Source organism: Amphiura filiformis, unplaced genomic scaffold, assembly GCF_039555335.1.
Source record: "Amphiura filiformis unplaced genomic scaffold, Afil_fr2py scaffold_38, whole genome shotgun sequence".
NCBI classification, from domain to species: domain Eukaryota; kingdom Metazoa; phylum Echinodermata; class Ophiuroidea; order Amphilepidida; family Amphiuridae; genus Amphiura; species Amphiura filiformis.
This window is the reverse complement of record NW_027305502.1, coordinates 1,084,059-1,105,071: the sequence shown is the minus strand read 5'-3', so window position 1 is coordinate 1,105,071 and position 21,013 is coordinate 1,084,059. Positions and strand designations below refer to the sequence as shown.

At 39.4% G+C, this 21,013-nt stretch overlaps 1 protein-coding gene across 5 annotated transcripts in view; it reads right to left on the bottom strand.

The window, feature by feature from the left end:
* LOC140144064 (N6-Methyl-AMP deaminase-like) overlaps positions 1 to 21,013 on the bottom strand; it is a 38,226-nt gene that overhangs the window by 4,513 nt on the left and 12,700 nt on the right. For 2 of the 5 annotated variants that reach the window (XM_072165893.1, XM_072165895.1), the window contains exons 6-9: positions 17,441 to 17,521; positions 16,824 to 16,959; positions 15,897 to 15,997; positions 14,242 to 14,980 (exon numbers count right to left, since the gene is read on the bottom strand). In XM_072165893.1, coding sequence (XP_072021994.1) covers positions 14,789 to 14,980; positions 15,897 to 15,997; positions 16,824 to 16,959; positions 17,441 to 17,521 — 510 coding nt within the window. In that variant the 3' untranslated portion in view covers positions 14,242 to 14,788. Of the gene's footprint in view, positions 1 to 908; positions 990 to 2,949; positions 3,077 to 3,904; positions 3,987 to 4,546; positions 4,696 to 5,691; positions 5,850 to 10,921; positions 11,010 to 14,241; positions 14,981 to 15,896; positions 15,998 to 16,823; positions 16,960 to 17,440; positions 17,522 to 21,013 lie in introns of those variants that run through there. The other 3 variants (XM_072165891.1, XM_072165892.1, XM_072165894.1) reach the window with 3 other exon arrangements.

Here is a 21,013-nt window from a genome sequence, read left to right as displayed (position 1 = left end):
AATAGCGGTCGTCATCGCTAAGTGACGAGTAGCTGATTTTTTGACAATGATCCAGCTGGCACATTTTTCCTAATGTAAAAAGAAGGGCTCTACCTTATTTGCTAAAAACTAATCACTCGTCACTAGTGTAAATTCCGCTTAAAGGGGCATTGTGTAAAAAAAAAATGCACCCTCAATTTTGGTAAAAGTCCAGTTTGCAATGTTTGTCCAAACACTAATCTGCTTCTGGAATAGGTCATGTAAGAATTAAGCTTTTTATATACGGCTTGCAGTGAACAGAATCAAACCGGCGTAGATTAGGTGTACTGGACCACCGAGCCAGAAAATTTTCACTCTGTCCCACAGACCCACTACTAAAGACTATCAATTCGCCACTTGCACGGTTCCGCCATTATGCACTATATGCGGGGAGAGCCTCGAACTGGCAGCATACATCAAAGGAAGAATTACGTAACCTTACACAGAATGTTATATGACTGGTTCAATTCCCATTCATGTATGCTGCCAGTTCGAGGCTCTCCCGCACATAGTGCATAATGGCGGAACCTGCAAGTGGCTTAATACAATGTGTGCCAAAATTATAATGCTAAAATGGACCAAAATGCACATTATAAAATTTGGTCAATTTTTTCCCGCTATTTTTGAGCCAGGGGTGGCAATTTCTGCCCCCCCCCCCACTCATCCACTCTGCAAACATGCCTCAAAATATTTTTTCTGACTTGTATTACAAAGCAGTACTCTAAATTGGATGGAGTTACTTATCCAGATGTACATAGAATGAAACCTACATACATTTGATATGTAATAATATCTTAATTGAATACCACTAACCTCTGCAATGTGGAGGGCTAACCTCAGCCCTGCAGTTCTTGCTTGCTGTAATAATGGAATCAGTAAATGCTACTAACCTCGGCAATGTGGAGGGCTAACCTCAGTCCTGCAGTTCTTGCTTTCTGTAATAATGGAATCAATTGTCTTGCATCACCAACCTGCAGAAAAATAATAACGGTAAACTGAAACATGTTAGGCCTTGAATCTGCCATTAACCTGTTGGCAGTTCAAAGTTGTGTACGCTTCGGGCAACTTGTAACAGTACCCTTTCTTGTCCAAGTATCTAGACAGTGTAAATTCACACCTACAAGACCTTGTCATGCTCATTGTTCATCAATAGACTGGGATTATGAGACATGCCCTTTCAAAAAATATTGACAAATTTGGTATGTTGAAATGCTGGGTCAGATGTGAAAACTGGCAGCAGCATGGAGAGGGGACATTTACCCTCTGCCCTGTTGACGGCACTTAGAACTAAAAACAAAGCACAGAAAACTCACTATTTTGGGCAAAAAATCTCAAAGTTTTCCAATTTTATTTCTGTCATTTTAAATGGACCATATTGCCAAGAATTACAGTCTAACAGGAAATTCTCAAGATATTTCACATTTAAACCATGGACCTCTCTTCAACAGCAGACTGTCCTTGGTTCTAGGATATTTGCAAATGATCACAATTGCATGTATAATGCATTTGCGAGACATGTCCTCTGTCGTACATTAGTTATACCATCCACAGTTGCTAGGTAAAATTTCACCACATACACCTACACACACAAAATGGTGGGAAACGTCCTTGGTATGATATGATATGATATGATTTTATTAACCTGCACAATATCGCGGACAAACGGCCGAATTGCATTATACAAGAGACAATAAACAAATATTATGAAAGAAATCAATTACATAATTATAAAGCAAAAAAGAAAAAAGGCAACTTGGCATGGAAAAACAGCAGAGAGATGCTAAAGGGCACAATGGGAAGCCACCAGCACACAAGCTACTACTGCTTATTCAACAGATTAATGTAGTAGGGAATGGGGCTTTCAGCAAATCTGCTTGTGCGTGCACGCAATTTGGAGATACTGACTGCATTTAACAGCTGTCTTCCATGGACTTCACTTCTACTAGGAGGGAGCAACATGTTGGTACGCTCTGATTTAGCGTTTATTGCGCGAACTTAAGTTTAGTGTTGTTCCTCCTGGCAGAGAGAGACTCTAGCTTACATACACTAACTGCATTATCATACGAAATATAATTAGCACCCAAAATGATTCTGCATGCCCTTTTTTGGACTCGCTCAAGTGTATTTGATTGTTTAACCGTGAGCGCTGAATGCCAATTGGCATCAGAGTATTCCAATAGGGGACGTATGTAACCAACGTAAACTGTGGTCAGCTCAAACGTTGAAACCAAAACGCTTTCAGAGAACGGAGCATGAAGAGGCGGTTGTTAGCACACTTGCACATGTGATCCACCTGGGCATCCCATTTAAGATCTTGCTGTATGAAGATGCCCAGGACTTTGGCAGATGAAACAAAAGAAAGCAATGAATGGCCTATCTTCAAAATGGGATGAGAAGGTGGGTTTCTCATGAAACAGATTTGAATGGCTTGACATTTGTCAGGGTTGAGTTTCAGGTGGTTACGTCGATAGAATGCGGATTCAGACGTCTGCATTTGCATAGTACTCAATTTTGTCCACGGTTGGAGGCAAATACCAATAGGTGGGTGTGACTGCGTACGTGTTTGCGGCCTTGCGGGCAAACCAGGACACACACAAGATTTTTCACCCTAAACTGCGGACTTACATCCAACCGAGGACAGTCCGTAATCTCAAACTGCTGCAAAAGACCTCAAATGCATGTTAAATGCTTTATAACGCTATTTGCCTGAAACCGAGGACCACACGTGTAAAAACTACCATCCGCAGGTGATGGCTAAAATTACGTTTCGTATTATGCACACAAAAAATCCGTCATTTTAGTCCTCGGTTAGATAGCAAAACACAATGTCCTCGGTTGGCGACAAACACACACAGGGGTGGGGGGGTGTGGGGGTGTGTGTGTTAAGGTGGGGTTTGGGTGCATGGGCATGCGTATGCGCATGTGTCATACCTTAGGATCTCCACTGAGGTCAACTCCTACAACAACGCCTCCACTCTTAGCCCTGTAGTCCTCTGCTAATTGGATAGTTTCTTCAGCTGCTTCTAAACTGTTTCTTCTGTCTATAGCTAAGATAAATCTGTTGACAAAGAAAACACCATCCTCTATAATCAAAGATAAAATTAAGAAAGACTACTTTGCATCTGACGGCACATATCAATCAAACTCCCCATTAGTTAGTAGTAAAAAAAAAAAAAAAAAAAAAAAAAAATTAGTTAGTGCGTAAAACGGAAGGTTGATTCATGGCGAAAAATTACCGTACATATACAAGGCAAAAAGCAACTTTTTTAGGCCTTGTTGTCATGGTGCCTTCAGAATAGAAAGTTTCTTATTACTAAGACCTAACATTGAGACTGTTTGAATATTTGAATGTGTAAAATAAACCTTTTACCACCGCGTTCAGAAAGTCAATCATCACGACAAACAAAGCAAAGTTTGACTGACAGATGACGTCAGATGCAAAGTAGTCTTTTTAATTCTGTCTTTGATTATATCATCCTGTAACCCCTTTAAAACTACTCCTGTTTCTTACGATGTTTCTGATTGGGTAATTAAGCAATTCATGTACATTCATCTGAGTGACCAATTACATATCTAGATATTCAAGCTCAAGCTTCTACAGCCTCAACACCAATTTTATCATGCTATTGATTGGCTCAATAAATATAAAAAGTCTTCTTGTAACCAATCTAACCAATCAGCATGTCACTTTTAAGAGCAAGATGAAACACATGATCACCATTCACCACACACATAGTAGAGTGTACTCCTGACTGAATCAATTTAATCCTTTTCCTTTTGTCCTAATTTCTGGCATCTCTTACTTTTGCTCTCATGTAAAAGCACTTTGTAATACAACACAGCTGTCAATTGAGTAATCATATATTTCAAATGATTTTTTTTTTACCTGACAATAATATCTATTCCCTCATCCTGACATTGTTGAATAGCTTTCAGTACTGTCTCAATGTAGCTCCGTTTTGTCATACCTAGAATACATTAATATATACATTAATAATCAAATAAAAAACATGATTGCATTACATTGAAATGGCAAGTTTTAGCTGTTACATTAGTCTGAGTCCAATAACTGTGCTAGTTATGTTCTTTAATATTTTCTAAACACAAATCAAGTGATCAAAATATGTTAAATTTAACTACCTTTTCATGAATTAGGACACAAAAGTGTCAAGAGACAGATCCGTGTTGAAGCTACCGTGGAAGACCTTGGAATACGATCGATACGTGATAACTATTTTGACAATCCTACGAGCCAAGTGACAGTCAGTATTAAGTTGGTCATGGCTTGGGCCATCCGCGTCAAAATAGTTTAGTTTGTTTGAATTGCGATCCAAGACGCCCGCCGCTTCACAGGAGCGGTTAACGCTGCATGCCTACGATACTGGCGTCGCATAAAATGGATGGATGGCCCCCAGCTATGGCCGCCAGTGATGTGTAGAACAGTAGGAATGTGGTTCGTCGGATTCATCTAAAGGGTTGTACATTGCTTTATATCTCTTTAGTTATATTCGTTTCAGATCTACCCTACCTGTCTGTGGTACATCCCTAGGGGTACTCCTCAGCTCCAAGTAACAAACTCCATCTTCTGCAAACTCTCTCACAACATCTTTGGTTACCATGGCAACAGCTTCAGTGTCATCAACAATCTGATGTATCAGTTTAAACATCTGGAAACATCTGATGAAATGAGATAATGCAGAGGTCACATAGTGATTTTTAGGTTTTCGTGCAATATTTTTGGAAAAAGCTTCTAATGGTTACAATTTACTAGCGGTCACCTGTGCTTCGCAGTTACAATCTTTGGCGGTCACAGCCTTTTTGCGGTTGGTAAATTGTAGTGATATGTTGGGTGTGCAAATGTTCTTTTGAATGTGATTATTTTTGTTAGTGACATTATCCTTTGTTATGTCCAAAAAGGACATTGACCCTTTTGAGTAAATTAGATGCTAACAGTTTTGAGTACACAGTTGACATTATTGACATAGTGGATTTATTGTGAGCTTGACAAATAACAAATCTGGAGGTGTAGCAGTGATTGAATAAACAATTAATATATTGATTGCCAGTGAACTCCTGTGTATTATGATATGAGTGACAGGATATATGAGACAAAAAAATTGACCTGCGAGTCAAAATACTGCAACCTTATTGGAGGTGATTAGTCTGAAAGGACCTTTCAGTGCATTTGAAACTAATTAATGTAATTTGACCCCTTTAACGTAAACAAAAACAAAATTTGACGTTTTATTGAAGTGCACACCACCTTGTTCTTTGCATAGCAAAAGTCCGTTTTCCAAAATAATGTAAAGCGTGAAAGTTTTTAGCCTCACCAATTCGCCACTTACAGTAATTTATTATAGATAGGTACCGGGGTACACACACTGATATCTTCATTTTACCCGGCTGTCATATATCTGAAAAGTGACGTGAGCCAAGATAATATTTTAGTTGAAAATGTTGTTTTTGTAATTGCTTTGATCTTTGACATGTTCTACACTTCCATTCACCTTGAGTTTGGTAGTGATATACAGTACCTTTTTCTCTGTTGCGCCAGACATTCTAAAACAAATACAACATTTTGGGCAAATTTCTGATATTTTACCCTCCCCCATCCATCACAATATGCCCACTGTTGGCAAAATATGTGTGGTGCTGTCACTGGTAATTACTCACGCATCAAGACTAACCGCTTTCCCATTTTCTACTATGTCTGTCCATTGCTGCAAAGCCTGAGTGTCTGGTTGCTGATCTTGAGGTAGATGGGCCTTCCTAGCCAACAGCTTTGTCATAGTTTCTTTACTGATAGAGCCATTAAGATGAGCATGGAGTTCCTTTTCACAAAGAATAAAAAAATACAGACTTCACTTAATAGCATTCAATAACCATGTTCATTCTCAAGAAGTTAAATTTAATTTTTCCATCACATTTATTTTTGGCAAGTGATGGCTTGAGGCGACTCTTTCATTACTATTTTTTGAACATTAAGTATTTTAACATATCAAACTTTCTAATGGTACTGGGTTATTACCATGGCAAGAAAATGACAGGTCAATAATACACTACTGGCATATTGATCTTTATGCACTGTATCCAGTTGTTACTTGTAACACAAAAGACTACCAAATTAGAAAAAAAAAAAAAAATCAAAGTTTTCGGTGACTTTGAAGAACCACTGGACCTATTCTGAAGTGCTAGGATCATTCACAGTTAATTTGAAAAAAAAGGGAAAAAATTACAAAAAAATTACAGCCTAATTTTAAGACTATATCAAAATGTATATTTTGTACAATTGTATAGCTCTATCGTTTCTACCCTATGACGTCTGCAAAAAAATTGTCATCGCTAGCATCTTTGATAAAAAAAAAATGAGAATATTTAACGCCGGAACAGGCAGAAAAACTTACCTTGCTCGTAAAATCAACCCGATGCATGTCATAAACAAGTCATTATATTAATTGTTGTATTCTTCCCCAGATTGTCCTTGCACCAAGCATGTGGGAAATCGATTTGGGATGATGTCCCCTCCCCCCATCCCCCCATCCCCCGCCTATGTATGACAGCCATGACAGCTATTATTATAGCTGATCATCATCACATTCATTTACTAGGCGAATTCAAATTTGTCATGGAGGCGTGTAATACACATACTCATGCATATTAAACTCGCAAACTGAAATTTTGGGAATAAGTTTTTTTCGTTGATATCTACTGAAAAATGTCATAAAAAGTGGATGCTAGGATCATGAAATCCTCCTTTAATGCATCAACTGCAAAACAACAGCATAGTCTCATGATAGAGCAGCTTTTCTACAACATGGACCTGCTATTAAAATCACTCTAAAATTCCATGTGCGATTCTCTCATCACAACCAGGTTTATAGCTAGCCAAATTTGAGTGCGGGGTGAAATTTATATGAAATGGTAAAAAAATAAAATTTTGATAAGCATTGCTAATTTTTATACGGATTGTTCATTAATTTTGAAACATTTGAGACTGGAGTGCTGGGTATTTGGGCTCAAAAATAACTTGAGTGCCGGGTGGAAATTAAGAGTGCCGGACGGGTCCGCCCGCCACCGTCCGGCGTAGCTACAACCCTGATCACAACAATAATTTAATTTGGGTCAAGTGAAGTATATAGGTAGGCCTATTCCAGGCAAACCTTAGTTAACACATTTGCTAGTCAGCGAAATTCGCCTAGACTGTAGACTATGCCATAGTCGAATTTTATTAAAAATATGTTATTATTAGTCATGATGAACCCATTTCGTTGAACTCAAAATTATACTGATGTTTATTAAAATTCAAATATTCAATAGTAAAATGGTCATAAAGAGTTAAAAATATCAGACGATTAGTAACAATAAAAGTAATTGAATGCAATAATTATAACGGCTCACTTTAATACTGAACAATTCTGATTTTGGAATTTGGAATCTCCGAAATTTCGACTATGAACTTTGAATTGTAAGCAGAACTTTACCCCCTGGACTTTGCTCTCTAAAAACACACTGTCAAGCATACTTGTTTATCAGTCCATTAACCACAAGTACTAAGCATGGACGCGCTTAGATGTTTGATGAGAGATTAACTGCGTCAACACAAAAGCGCCGCAAATACCACAGACAGTTGTTTACGGTGTAGTTAATGGTAATGGCGCGGGCCCAGACGATTTATACCATAGCGAGCAGGGGTAGCACTAGGTTTTAAAACCAGGGTTCTCAGAACCCTGAACCCCTGAAAGTGTTAAAATATGCGCCAAATCCTAAAATGAGGGGTTCTCTAATCTGTTAAGTATTGAATGTACCATTTTTATATACGTATCAGTATCAGATTTTGTGATTTTGGCTATAAGTATAATGATGTGTTACCGCTTACCGGTACCATTGGTATAATAGTTGTTTAGCCCAGCAAAAAACGTGATCTCGCTTTTCACGGCACGATTCTCGCCTGTAACCAACTATCTCGCTTTTTAAGAAAGTTCCCGAGCAGTTTACTTACTATAAAAGTGTTGCTTTATGCCATAAAAGTTCGCCGAATTCCACAAAATGCAGTTCAACTTCGGCAAAGTGCAGAATTCAACACCATTGGCACCACATGGAAGCAATGCTTTACTCAATAAAAATGACATTTCATTGCAAATGAGTTCAAGTTTAGGCCAAATATTATGATATTTATTGGATTACTGGAGTATTATGACTATAAAACATAATTCAAGGGCAAATTTTTGTCATTTTTTTCTTCTACGGCCGATCATTGTGTCGTATTTCACTGATGGCATATCTCTACACACCACCCACAAAGCATTTCTTTCCGATCCCTAGAATTAGAAATTACCAACTCACGTACGTGTGTCATCATTCAGTACTGCAATAATTCATCAGCAGTGATTCTAGACAATATCGCAATCTGTGTAATTATGCCGGTGGTGTGTATTTTATTTCTATTTTTAAATTATGTTACAATGCTACGGCGACTTCAATTCAACATTTATGTTACATTGCATTTTATGTTACATAATTTCTGGACGGGCCGTAAATATTGGAGATCGAAGCTTTTATTTTTCTTTCACATGTTTTCATTTTTCTGCTTGCATGAAAACCCCTGAACTGATATGCAAAAATGAATATATATACCTAAACTTAAAAATATGCGCTTGTACGCAAGAGAAACGCAGGTTAGCGCGACCCTGATAGCGTAGGTATGGGCGACCAATCACAAGGCAGATCCATTTAAAGATGCATTACATCATGGACAATTTTAGTTAGGCCAGAAATTGGCCTAACTCTCCATAGAGTCCCGTGTTAAAAATCTTAACCGCAAGGCAATGTCAGTAGTCCACTTGGGAAGCTAACAAACAGAGGGAGTAGGGTGACTGATCAGATGTGAAAATCTATCAATTGTGCACACATTAATTAAATCAGAGTTTTAAGCTTAAATACAATATCCAGAGTATGCACAATGGGCAAGTGGACTACGGGGTAGTCTACCTAGACTGGGGCCCAAACACAAAGCAGGGGATGCGACTGCGAGCCGCCATTTTGACACGTGGTATCTACTCTTCAGAAAAATTACTTTTGTTGACGTTTTATAATATCAAACAATTTTCGATAACGGATTTCTACTAGGATTTCAATTTTTTATTAATGAAGATGCATGTAGTTTTGAGGAATAACACGGGATTTTTGAGTTTTATTTCAACTGGTGGTGTAGGAAGGTGAGCGAATTCGTGAATGAGGCCGGGGAATGAGATTTTCTTGTTACAACAATCCGATAGTAGGATACGAAACGTAGGCTAAAAATGTCCAATGACGTCATTCATTCGCCATGTTTACATGAAAACATTAGCTGCTGCGAGGTCAGTGTCGTTCAATTCATTACCTAAATTCCTTTCAGGATATTCTGATTTCACTTTATACACATGTCACTTGTATGACCCACCCTATGACCCCCGGGAGTGGTGAGTCACTTTACATAGGTGCGTCGGATTTAACTATACCATGACCCACATGTGCGTCTAAACAATGACTGACATTTGCCGACAATGACTGAGCCCCTGGTCAAAATTGTGACGCACATGTTAAGGATTATGACTGTCCTCATGACGCAAATTTGACTCACCATTTTAGGCATTTAGGTATTTTGACTGACACTGATGCGCCTAACCATTGACGCACCTAGGTAAAGTGACTGACACTGACGCACCCCTCGGGGTATGTTGTGACGCACATATTGAGTAAATGACCGTAGGCCTACCTGCGTCACTAATTGGTTGGTAAATGACCCAACCATGACGCACATCCCCCGGGGGTCCTAGGGTGGGTCATACAAGTGACATGTGTATTATATTTATAATGTGTACGGACGTGCTCCATGCAAACTCATAAGTATGAATGCAAGGTGTTATTGCTGACAATAGAAACATTGTTACGTCATTAAAAACAGGTATGTACTACAGACGTTCTTTCGCTGAAACATGATACAGGCTAGTAAGGCAGTCTGCCCTAAATGCTGTTTTGGGGAATTTTGCTAGCAGAATCTTTTGATGAAAGTCAATCTTCGACAAGATGTAACTTTGTTACGGAAAGTGCTATGACAAAAATGTTTTCAGTTTTGGCTTTCTGAATACTCAAGGGTTTTAATTTGATATGTAAAATGATGCAGTTTGATGGCAAATTTGAATTCACCTGTCCTAGCATGTACCTAAAGTATAGACAACAAATGAGATTTCCTACTTTCCTTGACGTTTTGACCTATCTTTTCTTTTAATTTTCAATGTAAAATTTGTTTTGTGCTTGGGCCCCGGTTTGGGCCAATTTGGCTGACTAGCACTGTGTTAACTGGGTTTGCTTTTATACATGTACATATGCAATGATGCATGATTGTGTTGTGTTTTTGTGCATTGTGTGATCATCATCAATCTAGACTGCGGAACTCAGTCCTCAATGATAGTCAGTCATTTATCTTTTGGTCGTTATATGACTATCATTTGAGGGACTGAGTTGTTATAATATATCTTTCGAGGTGCAATTTCAGACAATAGCTGGGGATTAGTGGGGCAGAGGTTATCTATTGAATCCTTTCATGATCACTGAAGCATAGTCAAGTCTGCCAAGGACACTCGGTACAAATTGAAAGACCATCACAAAAGAATGCATGCATGTCAGGTCATCGACACCAATTTGGTGTTTGTTATGACACAAATTTGGTGTCTGTTATGCACCTCGAAATATGTACCTTAAAGTCTGTATCTATCATCAATCATGATGATGAATAAATCAATAAGCTTACACAAAATCTCATCTTCAATATGCGAGATTTTACCAAATTTACTCCCCTTTTAAGTCGCCAAGTAATAGTTTTAAATATTTTTAGAAAAACACGATAATCAGAAAGTATATTTACCAATTTTGGAAGAAGTTTACAAAACTTTCCTTCAGACACATGTTCTTCTGACGCAGTCGCCATTTTTGTTGTTTACATTTATCTAGGTGGCGCTATTAAACCAGCTGTCAAAAAAAATCTCGGCGGGGGGGGGGGGGGTTGGCGGCCAAGATTGCCCAAATTTCAGGCTAAATTAAGGCCGTATAAAATTAATGTTTTGGTTCTCGTCCCTTCCTCCTCAATTTCTGGGATTTGACAGATTTTTTTTTAGAGATGATAATTTTTTCAGAAATTGGCACTTGGGAATTAGGAACTTTTATATTATGCACACTTTACGAGGACACTATTGCTGGAAATTTATTTCCAGCAAGGGAAAGTCCTCGTGTATATTGGTAATTTTGTCAGGCAATACCCCTGGACCTCTGACCTTTCATAGTTTCCTCAAAATAGAACCGGGCTATTTTTTCAAGACAGTACTACACTCAGGCTCCAGAGAGTTTCTACTGTTCATGGCTTTTGCACACTTTTGTTATGTATTTACCTGGTTCATAGTTGATTCAGATCATATTGCTGGAAACAAATGTCCCCATGTAAATTGCATGGCCAGGGCAAGTCATCCATCAAAATCAAATTTAGGCCTATGGTTATTATGTAGGCAAGGGTAAAGTCCTTATGTAGGCCTAAATAGGCCTTTAGAGCCTCACTTCCAAGACTCTAGGGGGTTTATCCCTCAGAATCTCACATCAAAAAAAAAAAAAAAAAAAGCGGCCTCCTACTTCTCCAGCACTGTTGGAAAAAAAACGAAAACTACTAACAATACTAATTTTACCGAAAACTACTAACAATGCTAATTTTACATTTCATTAGCTTTCACCCAATGACCCTCGTTTTCAATGTCTGGCACATTTCTTGCCCAGAAATAAGTTCCTTTTTCACGGTCAATGACACCCACTTGCATCCCACACTGAATGACCCATTTTCTTGGAGCCCCCATGACCCCTTTCCAAACTTGGCAAAAATCCCCACAGATAGACCCTTGTACTTCGGTAGGCACACTAGCCTATACGTCACTTTCATCATTTGAGTTCCCGGCACACCCCTCGACTGCCAAAAGTGGGGGTAGCCCTTTATGGTTAGCCCCTTATGGCTATAAACTACGACCTTGGAGCCCCCATGACCCCTTTCCAAACTTGGCAAAAATCCCCACAGATAGACCCTTGTACTTCGGTAGGCACACTAGCCTATACGTCACTTTCATCATTTGAGTTCCCCGGTACACCCCCGACTGCCAAAAGTGGGGGTAGCCCCTTTATGGTTAGCCCCTTATGGCTATAAACTACGACCTTGGAGCCCCCATGACCCCTTTCCAAACTTGGCAAAAATTCCCACAGATAGACCCTTGTACTTCGGTAGGCACACTAGCCTATACGTCACTTTCATCATTTGAGTTCCCCGGTACACCCCCGACTGCCAAAAGTGGGGGTAGCCCCTTTATGGTTAGCCCCTTATGGCTATAAACTACGACCTTATTTTTAAAGCCATTGACGACTAGCTGAGGCTATGTCTAGTTGGGATTATTTCAGAATGAGTCTTATAGTTTGACCACACCCGGGGGGAGGGGGGGGCACATCAAACAATTTTGGTGGGTATGTTCCCCACGGAATTTTGAGGTGGTGGGTCTTTGGGAGCTGACGGCGTACCGGTAAAAGGGGTCAAGGGTCTTTCTTGGCTTTCTGGTTTAAAATCGCAAGAAAAAAAACCCAGAAATACGAGGAATGAGCAATTTGGGGTCTTTTAGAGCTGAAATTATCAAAATCAAGGGTCTTTCGTAGCTCTATCTTGGTCAAATATAGGGGGTGGTGAATTCTCAAAATGGTCTGCCAAAATCACTTGCCCCCCCCTTTGGCCATGCCAAAAAATCTTTGCCCCCCTTTTGACATGTCAAAAAACCTTTGCCCCCCAGGCCCTTTTGACATGCCAAAAAATTCTTTCCCCCCCCCTACACATGCAAGATTTTGGTGAACTCGAATTTAAAACCTTAAATTGTAATAATCATATTGTGCGAGTGCAGCGAGCAGGAAATTGTGCATATTTGAACATGTTCCTAACGTTTTCCTACCCCTTTTTATGGCGAAATATAGAAATGATGCCCAAAATATCTGTGCCAAAAATCGCTTGTCCCCCCCTTTCAACTTGCCAAAAATTGCTTGACCACCCCCTTTCGACCTGCCAAAAATGCTTGCCCCCCCTATAATTCACCACTCTGGGGTACACATAATTATTGCACCACCCCTTAGACCCTCCTCCCAACTTTAAAACTAAAACCATAAGATTTTACAGGGGTCTTAGTTTGATAGCTAGACCACCCCCCAGTATGCTATAGTTAGACCCCCAGCTATAAAACTAAGACCATAACTTTTAAAGCCATTGGAGGTCATTTCAGAGGGGTCTTAGAAATGGTGGTCATGCTATTTCTTCAGTCTTTCTTCTTTGGCATGTTTGGTGTAACCTTTAAGTCTTCCACTCCTTGCCTTTTTCCTCATTTCTGCTTAGGGGGCAAGGGGGCCCCTTGTGAGAAGCCTTGATTGTAATTTTTAGCCCATTTTTGTCACGTTTGCCCCCTGGAAATTTACCTTGCCCCTCCTTGCCCCCCCCCCTGCAAAAAGTCCTGTCTGCGCCACTACTTCAACTTATTCTCCATGAACTAGGCCACATGTCACAGGGGAAATTGCCCAAGTTGACAAAATTGTCCAAAAACGTTAGACATTTCAAACATTTTATATGTTACGTAACATGACCCAAAGCTGCTTCAAATTGCCTGACCACATTGGTAGATTTTCAGCAACTTATCGCAATCCGTGCTCACATTACGCAGTTGTACGCAGGGTGGAGCAGTTTTGAGTAATTTTGAAAATTAAGCACTTTTGTGAAACTTTTAGTTAAGGGGGTACTACACCCCTCGATAAATTTGTGTCTATTTTTGCATTTTTCTTAAAAACTAGTTACACAGTGGTAACAAAGTTAAAGGAATCAATTACTACACTGGAATTTCAGTGACCCAAGACAAGCGGTTCGTTATTTATGATAAGAAATAAGGTACCGCTAGGATGTACCTCATTTCCTATTATATATACTGAACCACTTGTCTTGAGTCACTGAAATTTCAGTGTAGTAATTGGATTCCTTGCCCCAATAATCTACATAACTTTTGTTACCAGTGTGTTATTATTTTTTGAGAAAAATGCAAAAATAGTCAAAAATTGACCACATGGGTGTAGTACCCCCTTAACTTCATGAAATTTTGAGAAAATGTGAAGCAACTTTGTGAAACTACTGGGCCTTTTTTATACGCTTTTTATTAGTTATCAGAAAAATAAAATAAATAGCTGCGTAGCAGCCAAAAACAAGGAAAAAGTAGACTAAGAACACAGTAATTTACAACTGAGTTACCAAACTGTAGCTAACAAAGTTTTCCATACCTTGGTATCACAGAAGATATCTTACCCCTCCCAGAATCCTTTGCAACATGATAAATCACCTCATTTCATCGAATGACACTTAAATGTAGATTCCCTTCATTTTTATTTTGAGAATAGACTGGCTAACCATGGGTTGATAGTCATGAAATAAACATATTTTTGCAAGATCTGGATGTGTTCTGTTCATTGAGGTACATTTAGTCGCTATCGACCCACGTTGCACTGGAGAGCAAATCCGTACAGATATTGAAATGGAGAAATGCATTATGGGAAGTGTACGATATATTCTTTGCCTCGTTACCATCAATTCAAATGTTTTTTAGATCTAGTTGAAGATCTATGATATAGTTTAGTGTGTCAAATTTGTAGGAATGTCCAAAGAGTTGTTTCGAATACAAAATTTGACCCATTACACCAGTAGTTTTGACTTCTCATCGTTCCAACGTTTACGCAGAGTCTGCTTGACATTGTCATCGGCAAATATGTAGTCTATGCTCCGTTCAGAAAGTTGCCACAGTTGCTCTTTGCTAATGTCAAAGGTCGTCATGGCAAGATGGTACTCTTTGCTTAGGGTGGTGTGGAAAACTCCTTTGTCGTCTGTCTGTTAAGTGAAAAAAACAAGCATAATAAAAACATTATTTGATGTTTCACATCCCTTCCAACCTGAAAAACTTGTTTTAGAAACACATGCACATGTCGCATTATATAATTCAATAGGGAATTTAAAAGACTAGTTTGCGTCCAATATCACTGTCAATCAAACTCCCTATGATTGGTTTAGTAGCGCGTAAAAGGAAGGTTGATCAGAGGATGTAAGATCTAAAGGACTGGCAAAGGCAAATTTGCATCCCGATAACTCAAAAAGAGATAATGCCGACTTAATAGTCCATTTGTGGTGGATGATCACAAAATTGTCTTGAATAAAGACACTTTCAAATTTGAAATTCACTTTTCTCTCAACTAGGTCTCACACATCACACAATATTTGTATATAGATGGGCCGTAGGTTGCCCATCCCTGTATTAGAGTAGACACTGGCTTTAACAATTACATTCTTTAGGTTGTAGTTAACCCATTCATGCTCCTGAATGTTGTGTATTCATTTATATTTTAAATATGCGAGAATTCACAGCATTAAGCACAGGCACTTTGACTGTTGATAAATAGTCTGTATTATAGTAGGAATTCCAATTGAATGAATGCAGCTTTCAACCGCGATCGTACATTGCATATTTCAAACTACAACGCGAACGCACGACCTTAGATACAATGCTAACCAATCACGAGTGCGTTGGCATGGTTGCGTTACGCAAAGTTGCACATGCTGGCGTACATCGGGCAGTGTACGCAAAAAAATCATCACGCTATTCAAAGCTGTGTTCATTCCCACTATAATGGTTCTATGGTGCCACCATCATTTTGGAGCACTGATCTAGACTGTATATTTTAACGTCTGCCTATCATGCTTATTTAAATGGATAAAGTGATGTAAAATTAAATGAAAACATGGTACTCACACAAAAAACACACGGATGTCCCTTGTCATACCAATACTTGAAATGATGCTGATCATATGATGGCACTGACTTACTAATATGGTTGGCTGTTTGACATAATTCTGCAAGTGAAAAAACCAAATGTTTCATTTCGCTTTTGAAGGCCCATACCGTAAAGATTCGCCTAATGGCGCTATGGGTTCACTTGACATAAGTAGAATTTTAGGCACAACTTAAAAGTACCCGCCTGTAAAATTCCCACCAGCAAATAAGGGCATGGAATCGTAATTCTTGTTGGGATTTTAGTGGAGGGAGCTCTCTATTTGCAAATGAAATGTACCCCCAAAGCAAAGGAGCCCAAGTGCGCCATTAGGCAAATCTTAACGGTATTTGTTGTAGCTGTGCATACTCTTTAAATGAAAGATATTAAACTGAACTGTGCAGCAGATGCACTGGATGACCCAAGACCTCAAAGCCAATTTCAATCAGGGTAACTCCCTGGCAAACATAGGATGACAAAGACCTCATAGTCAGTTCCAGTTGGGGGACCACCTGGCTGTTCGTACACAGTGCCTGTGTCTGAACAATTATGATTCACCCAAACACTCCTCTATCCTATTAACAAAAGATATTTTGCTTTGTGGAATAAATGGGCTATTCCATTTGAAATCCACACTAACCCTGTGCAAGATTTTGGAAATATCTTCCACAGAGGGAGTATGAATTTCAAATGGAATTAGCATTAGGCAGCTCCATTTGAAACTCACCTCCTCTGCGGAAGATTCAGGTTGAATCTTTCTCAGAGGGTGTATGAAATTCAAATGGAGCTGCCTATCAGTTTAAATTCCATTTAAAATTATACCCCCTGTGGAAGATATTTCCAAAATCTTCCACAGGGGTAGTGTGGATTTCAAATGGAATAGCCCGATAACAGCACAAAATATTTACCTAAAGGAATGTTGTGAAGTTCTGTTGCTGCCACCAATTCTTGTGACCCTTCAACCCGATGTAGGAATGTCCCATGGCCTATCCTGTCTGTGGGAATGTTCAGTAATGCCAGACTCTCTACTCCTTGATGGCATCTCTAGGATAATACAAATGGAATGATAACAAATCCGATTTTAGAGCAACATACGGTATGATAAAAAAATCTGATTTATGAGCAATTTGAGGTCACCATCTAACTATAATCAGTGGCGGTGCCAGGAATTTTTTCGGGAGGGGGCATTAGAGGGGAAAAGTAAGGGGATGGCAAAATCAACAAATTTTGCCCAAAATTACAGCAAAAGGGGAAATTTTCGTAATTTTGGCTTTTTCTGGGGGGCAACAGGGGCAGCAAGAGTTCTGAGTAATCTTTGCCCAAACCCTAGTGTCAACATCATAATCTCTTTGTGACCTATAATAATCCTAACTCTAAAGTAAAAATCTCATTTAATGAACGTAGTTGCCAACAGCTGTATGCAATCCGACCGTGACCATATTTCTACCAAACATCGATGGTCGATCGAAAGATCATACTTATTTGTTTCTATTGCCTAATAACGGAATCAGTAAATGCTACTCACCTCTGCAATGTGTAGGGCTAACCTCAGACCTGCATTTCTTGCTTGCTGTAATAATGGAATAAACTGCCTTGCATCACCAACCTGCAGAAGAATGAATATGTGACACGATCAAGGGAAATGAGTCGGATGTCTCTAATATTGATTTTGAATTATTGACAAAGAAAGTGTTATTATTCTTTTGCTTCATATTGTTTTCAGCGATTGATAAATTGATGTAACTTCACAAAGAAAAGTCGTATCAACATGGGGTTTTCAGTTTATGAAAGCTCTAAATGTCCTCTTAGAAACATATGTAAAACCCACCCATAAACGTGGTCACACGTTGGATTTATTGATTACACGTGAATCCCATGACTTCGTCTCCAACATCTCTGTAGTTCCCGGTCTTCCATCAGATCATTTTGCCGTCGAATGTAGCGTGTTGATATCTCGTCCTCAACCTACTAAACGCCTTATTAGATCACGACAACCACGTACCATTGACTCAAGTGCTTTCTCTGAGGACCTTATTAGCCATCTGAAAGTGGATGACTGCGACGAAGTTAATGGTATGGTGGAGTCATTTAACTCTACCCTGAGCAGTATTATCAACGAACATGCTCCAATTAAATCCCGGAGATTTCGCTCAGACCACAAGCTCCTTGGTATACTGAAGCCGAACGAACAAAAAAAAGAGCTAAAAGGAAAGCAGAACGCAAATGGAAAAAAGTCTAAACTGGCTGTTGATGAAGACTCATTTCGTGATCATTGTCGTGAATACAAGAACGCATTAGACACCTCAAAGACTGAATACCACTGCGCTCAAATTGCAGCATGTGATACACGGCAAATGTTCCAACTGGTCAATAAACTTTCTGTCCATAAGCCATGTAAGGTTCTTCCTTCTCATAATTCTAAGCAGGATCTGGCAAACCGTTTCAGCAAGTATTTTGATGAGAAAATTCGCAACATTCGCGGCGCGCTGGACTTGTCTGTCGGTACGACTATTGAAACATCCCAGAGAACTGAAAATCGTGCAACAGCAGTTTTGACAGCTTCAATCTATTGACTTGTGATGATGTCCTGGACATAATCAAGAAATCTCGTGTGAAAACATGTTCGCTTGACCCCTTGCCAGCATGTCTCATTAAAGATCACTTGCAGTGTTTGTTACCGTCAATCACGGCCATAGTGAATGCTTCTCTGAATTCAGGGACGTTTCCAACTCCTTTGAAGCAAGCTCTTGTTACCCCCCTGCCGAAAAAGGCAAACCTTGATGTTGAGGACTTGAAGAACTTTCGTCCCGTCTCTAACCTCCCTTTTCTCGGAAAGACTATAGAGCGTGCTGCCGTATCCCAACTTCAAGGTTACATCAAGAATAACAACTTGTACAATCAAACGCAATCGGCATATCGTCAATTCCACAGTGTTGAAACCGCTATTGTTCGTGTAACCAATGATCTTCTTAATGCCGTCGACACCCATGGTGAAGCAATCTTGATTCTACTGGATTTGTCCGCGGCGTTTGACACCGTGGACCATAACATCTTGCTCCATAGACTAAAAACGCGGTCCGGTGTCAAAGGAACAGCTCATCAATGGTTCGCATCATATTTGGAGAAACGACAACAGTCTGTGGTCATTGAAAGTGAGAGATCTAATCCGACTGATCTCGACTGGGGCTTGCCGCAAGGTTCCGTCGTGGGACCAGAGATGTTTGTTATCTACTCTGCTCCTATCGAGGACATAATAAAAGAACATGGCATGTCAAGTATATCTTATGCTGACGACACGCAGCTTTATGTGTTGATTAAGCCTTCCAATCGCGACAGTGCACTTGATAAGCTCGCGAACTGTATCGAGGACATACGACTATGGATGACCGAGAACAAGTTGATGTTAAACAACTCAAAGACTGAGCTATTACATGTCACCTCAAGGTCTGCAAGGAATGTCCCCAATGTTGACATTACTATTGGTAATAGCACCATCACTCCTTCTAAGGAAGTTCGCGACCTCGGTGTAATACTCGACAAAGGTCTTACAATGAGTGCTCATATTAACGCTGTTTGCAAAAATGCTTCTTATGCCATCTATAGAATCGGCAAATTGAGACGCTACTTGGACGCGGAGAACACTGAGAAACTCATTCACTCGTTTGTCACATCCAGGATTGATAATTGCAATAGCATCCTATATGGACTCCCTGACAAAGAACTCAATAAACTGCAAAGAATCCAAAACACCGCTGCTAGAGTTGTCACCTTAAGCAGAAAGCACGATCATATCACACCTGTAATGGTTCAATTACACTGGCTGCCGATCCGACAGAGGATCGTTTTCAAGCTCATGCTTTTAACATACAAGGCATTGAACGGCGAAGCCCCTGTTTACATTTCGGACCTTATAACAACATATCAGCCATCTCGGACTCTCAGATCGGCCTCACAATACTTACTTCAGGAAGCTCCCGCGAAATCAAAAACATACGGCAGGAGTTTCTCAGTGGCTGCACCAAGACTTTGGAACCGGCTTCCTCTTGCCATTCGCAATTCGCAGACAACATCTCAACCGAAATCCACGCCCAAAACACATCTTTTTAATGAAGCATTTAACAACTGAGCATTCTCATATTCCGTGTTCTGTACATTTGCTCATCGGAATTTTAAACTGTTTTTATCTGAAATTGATTGTGTATACTATTTGTAAATTTTTACCTTATATGATATGTGGTTGTATAATAGGGTCTTTTTAGCTTGTGTTTATTTGATATTCTGCTTTTGCAGGCTTGCTGTATGGTTTTTATAACGTTTGATTCTGCTTATATGTAGTTTGTATTTTAAGATGTTAATGTTCTTTAGATTTTAATATGTAAAGCGCATCGATGCCATGCTTTATGCGCTATATAAATTCTTGTTATTATTATTATTAAAACCCATTTTCGATTAGGGTTGACATGTGACTCATTCCCCTTGATCCTGTCACATATGGTAAATCGAAATAGACTACACCTTGAATTTGTCCTGTTGGCAATTTGAAGTTGTATCAGACAACTTGAGAGTGTAGCTGCTAAGCTCCCAAATTTGGTACAGTTGTGCACTTAGTGACAAAAGCATGAGAGTTTCTACATATTATGGACCAAAGTTTATTTTAAGATGTGGAGGCATTTTGGATATTATATGACACCCAGTGACCACTAGGTCAAGAAGGGTCACACAGGGGTAAAAAGTTGAAAATGCTCCAACCTTTTCGACAGATATACCAAATTATTCGTCCGATCACAAATAATTCAAAAATGTATCATTACAGAATTATTTTACAAAAACCTCATTTTGGGGTCAAAAGAACACATTTTTGGTTACACAGGGGTAAAAATTTCAACTTGCTCTGATTTTGGTAAAAATGGTGGAAAATTGTTCGTCTTGATATAAGAATCAAGAAACAGTATAGTACTTACCATCTAAAATGTACTATTACGGTAACTTATTATTTGTAATGGAAGTCAATGGTCAACAGGACCCAATGGCCAGACAATGAATGGCCTTTGACTTTTTTTATACAGTGGCTCCAGAACAGGGGCCAATGGGCCGACCC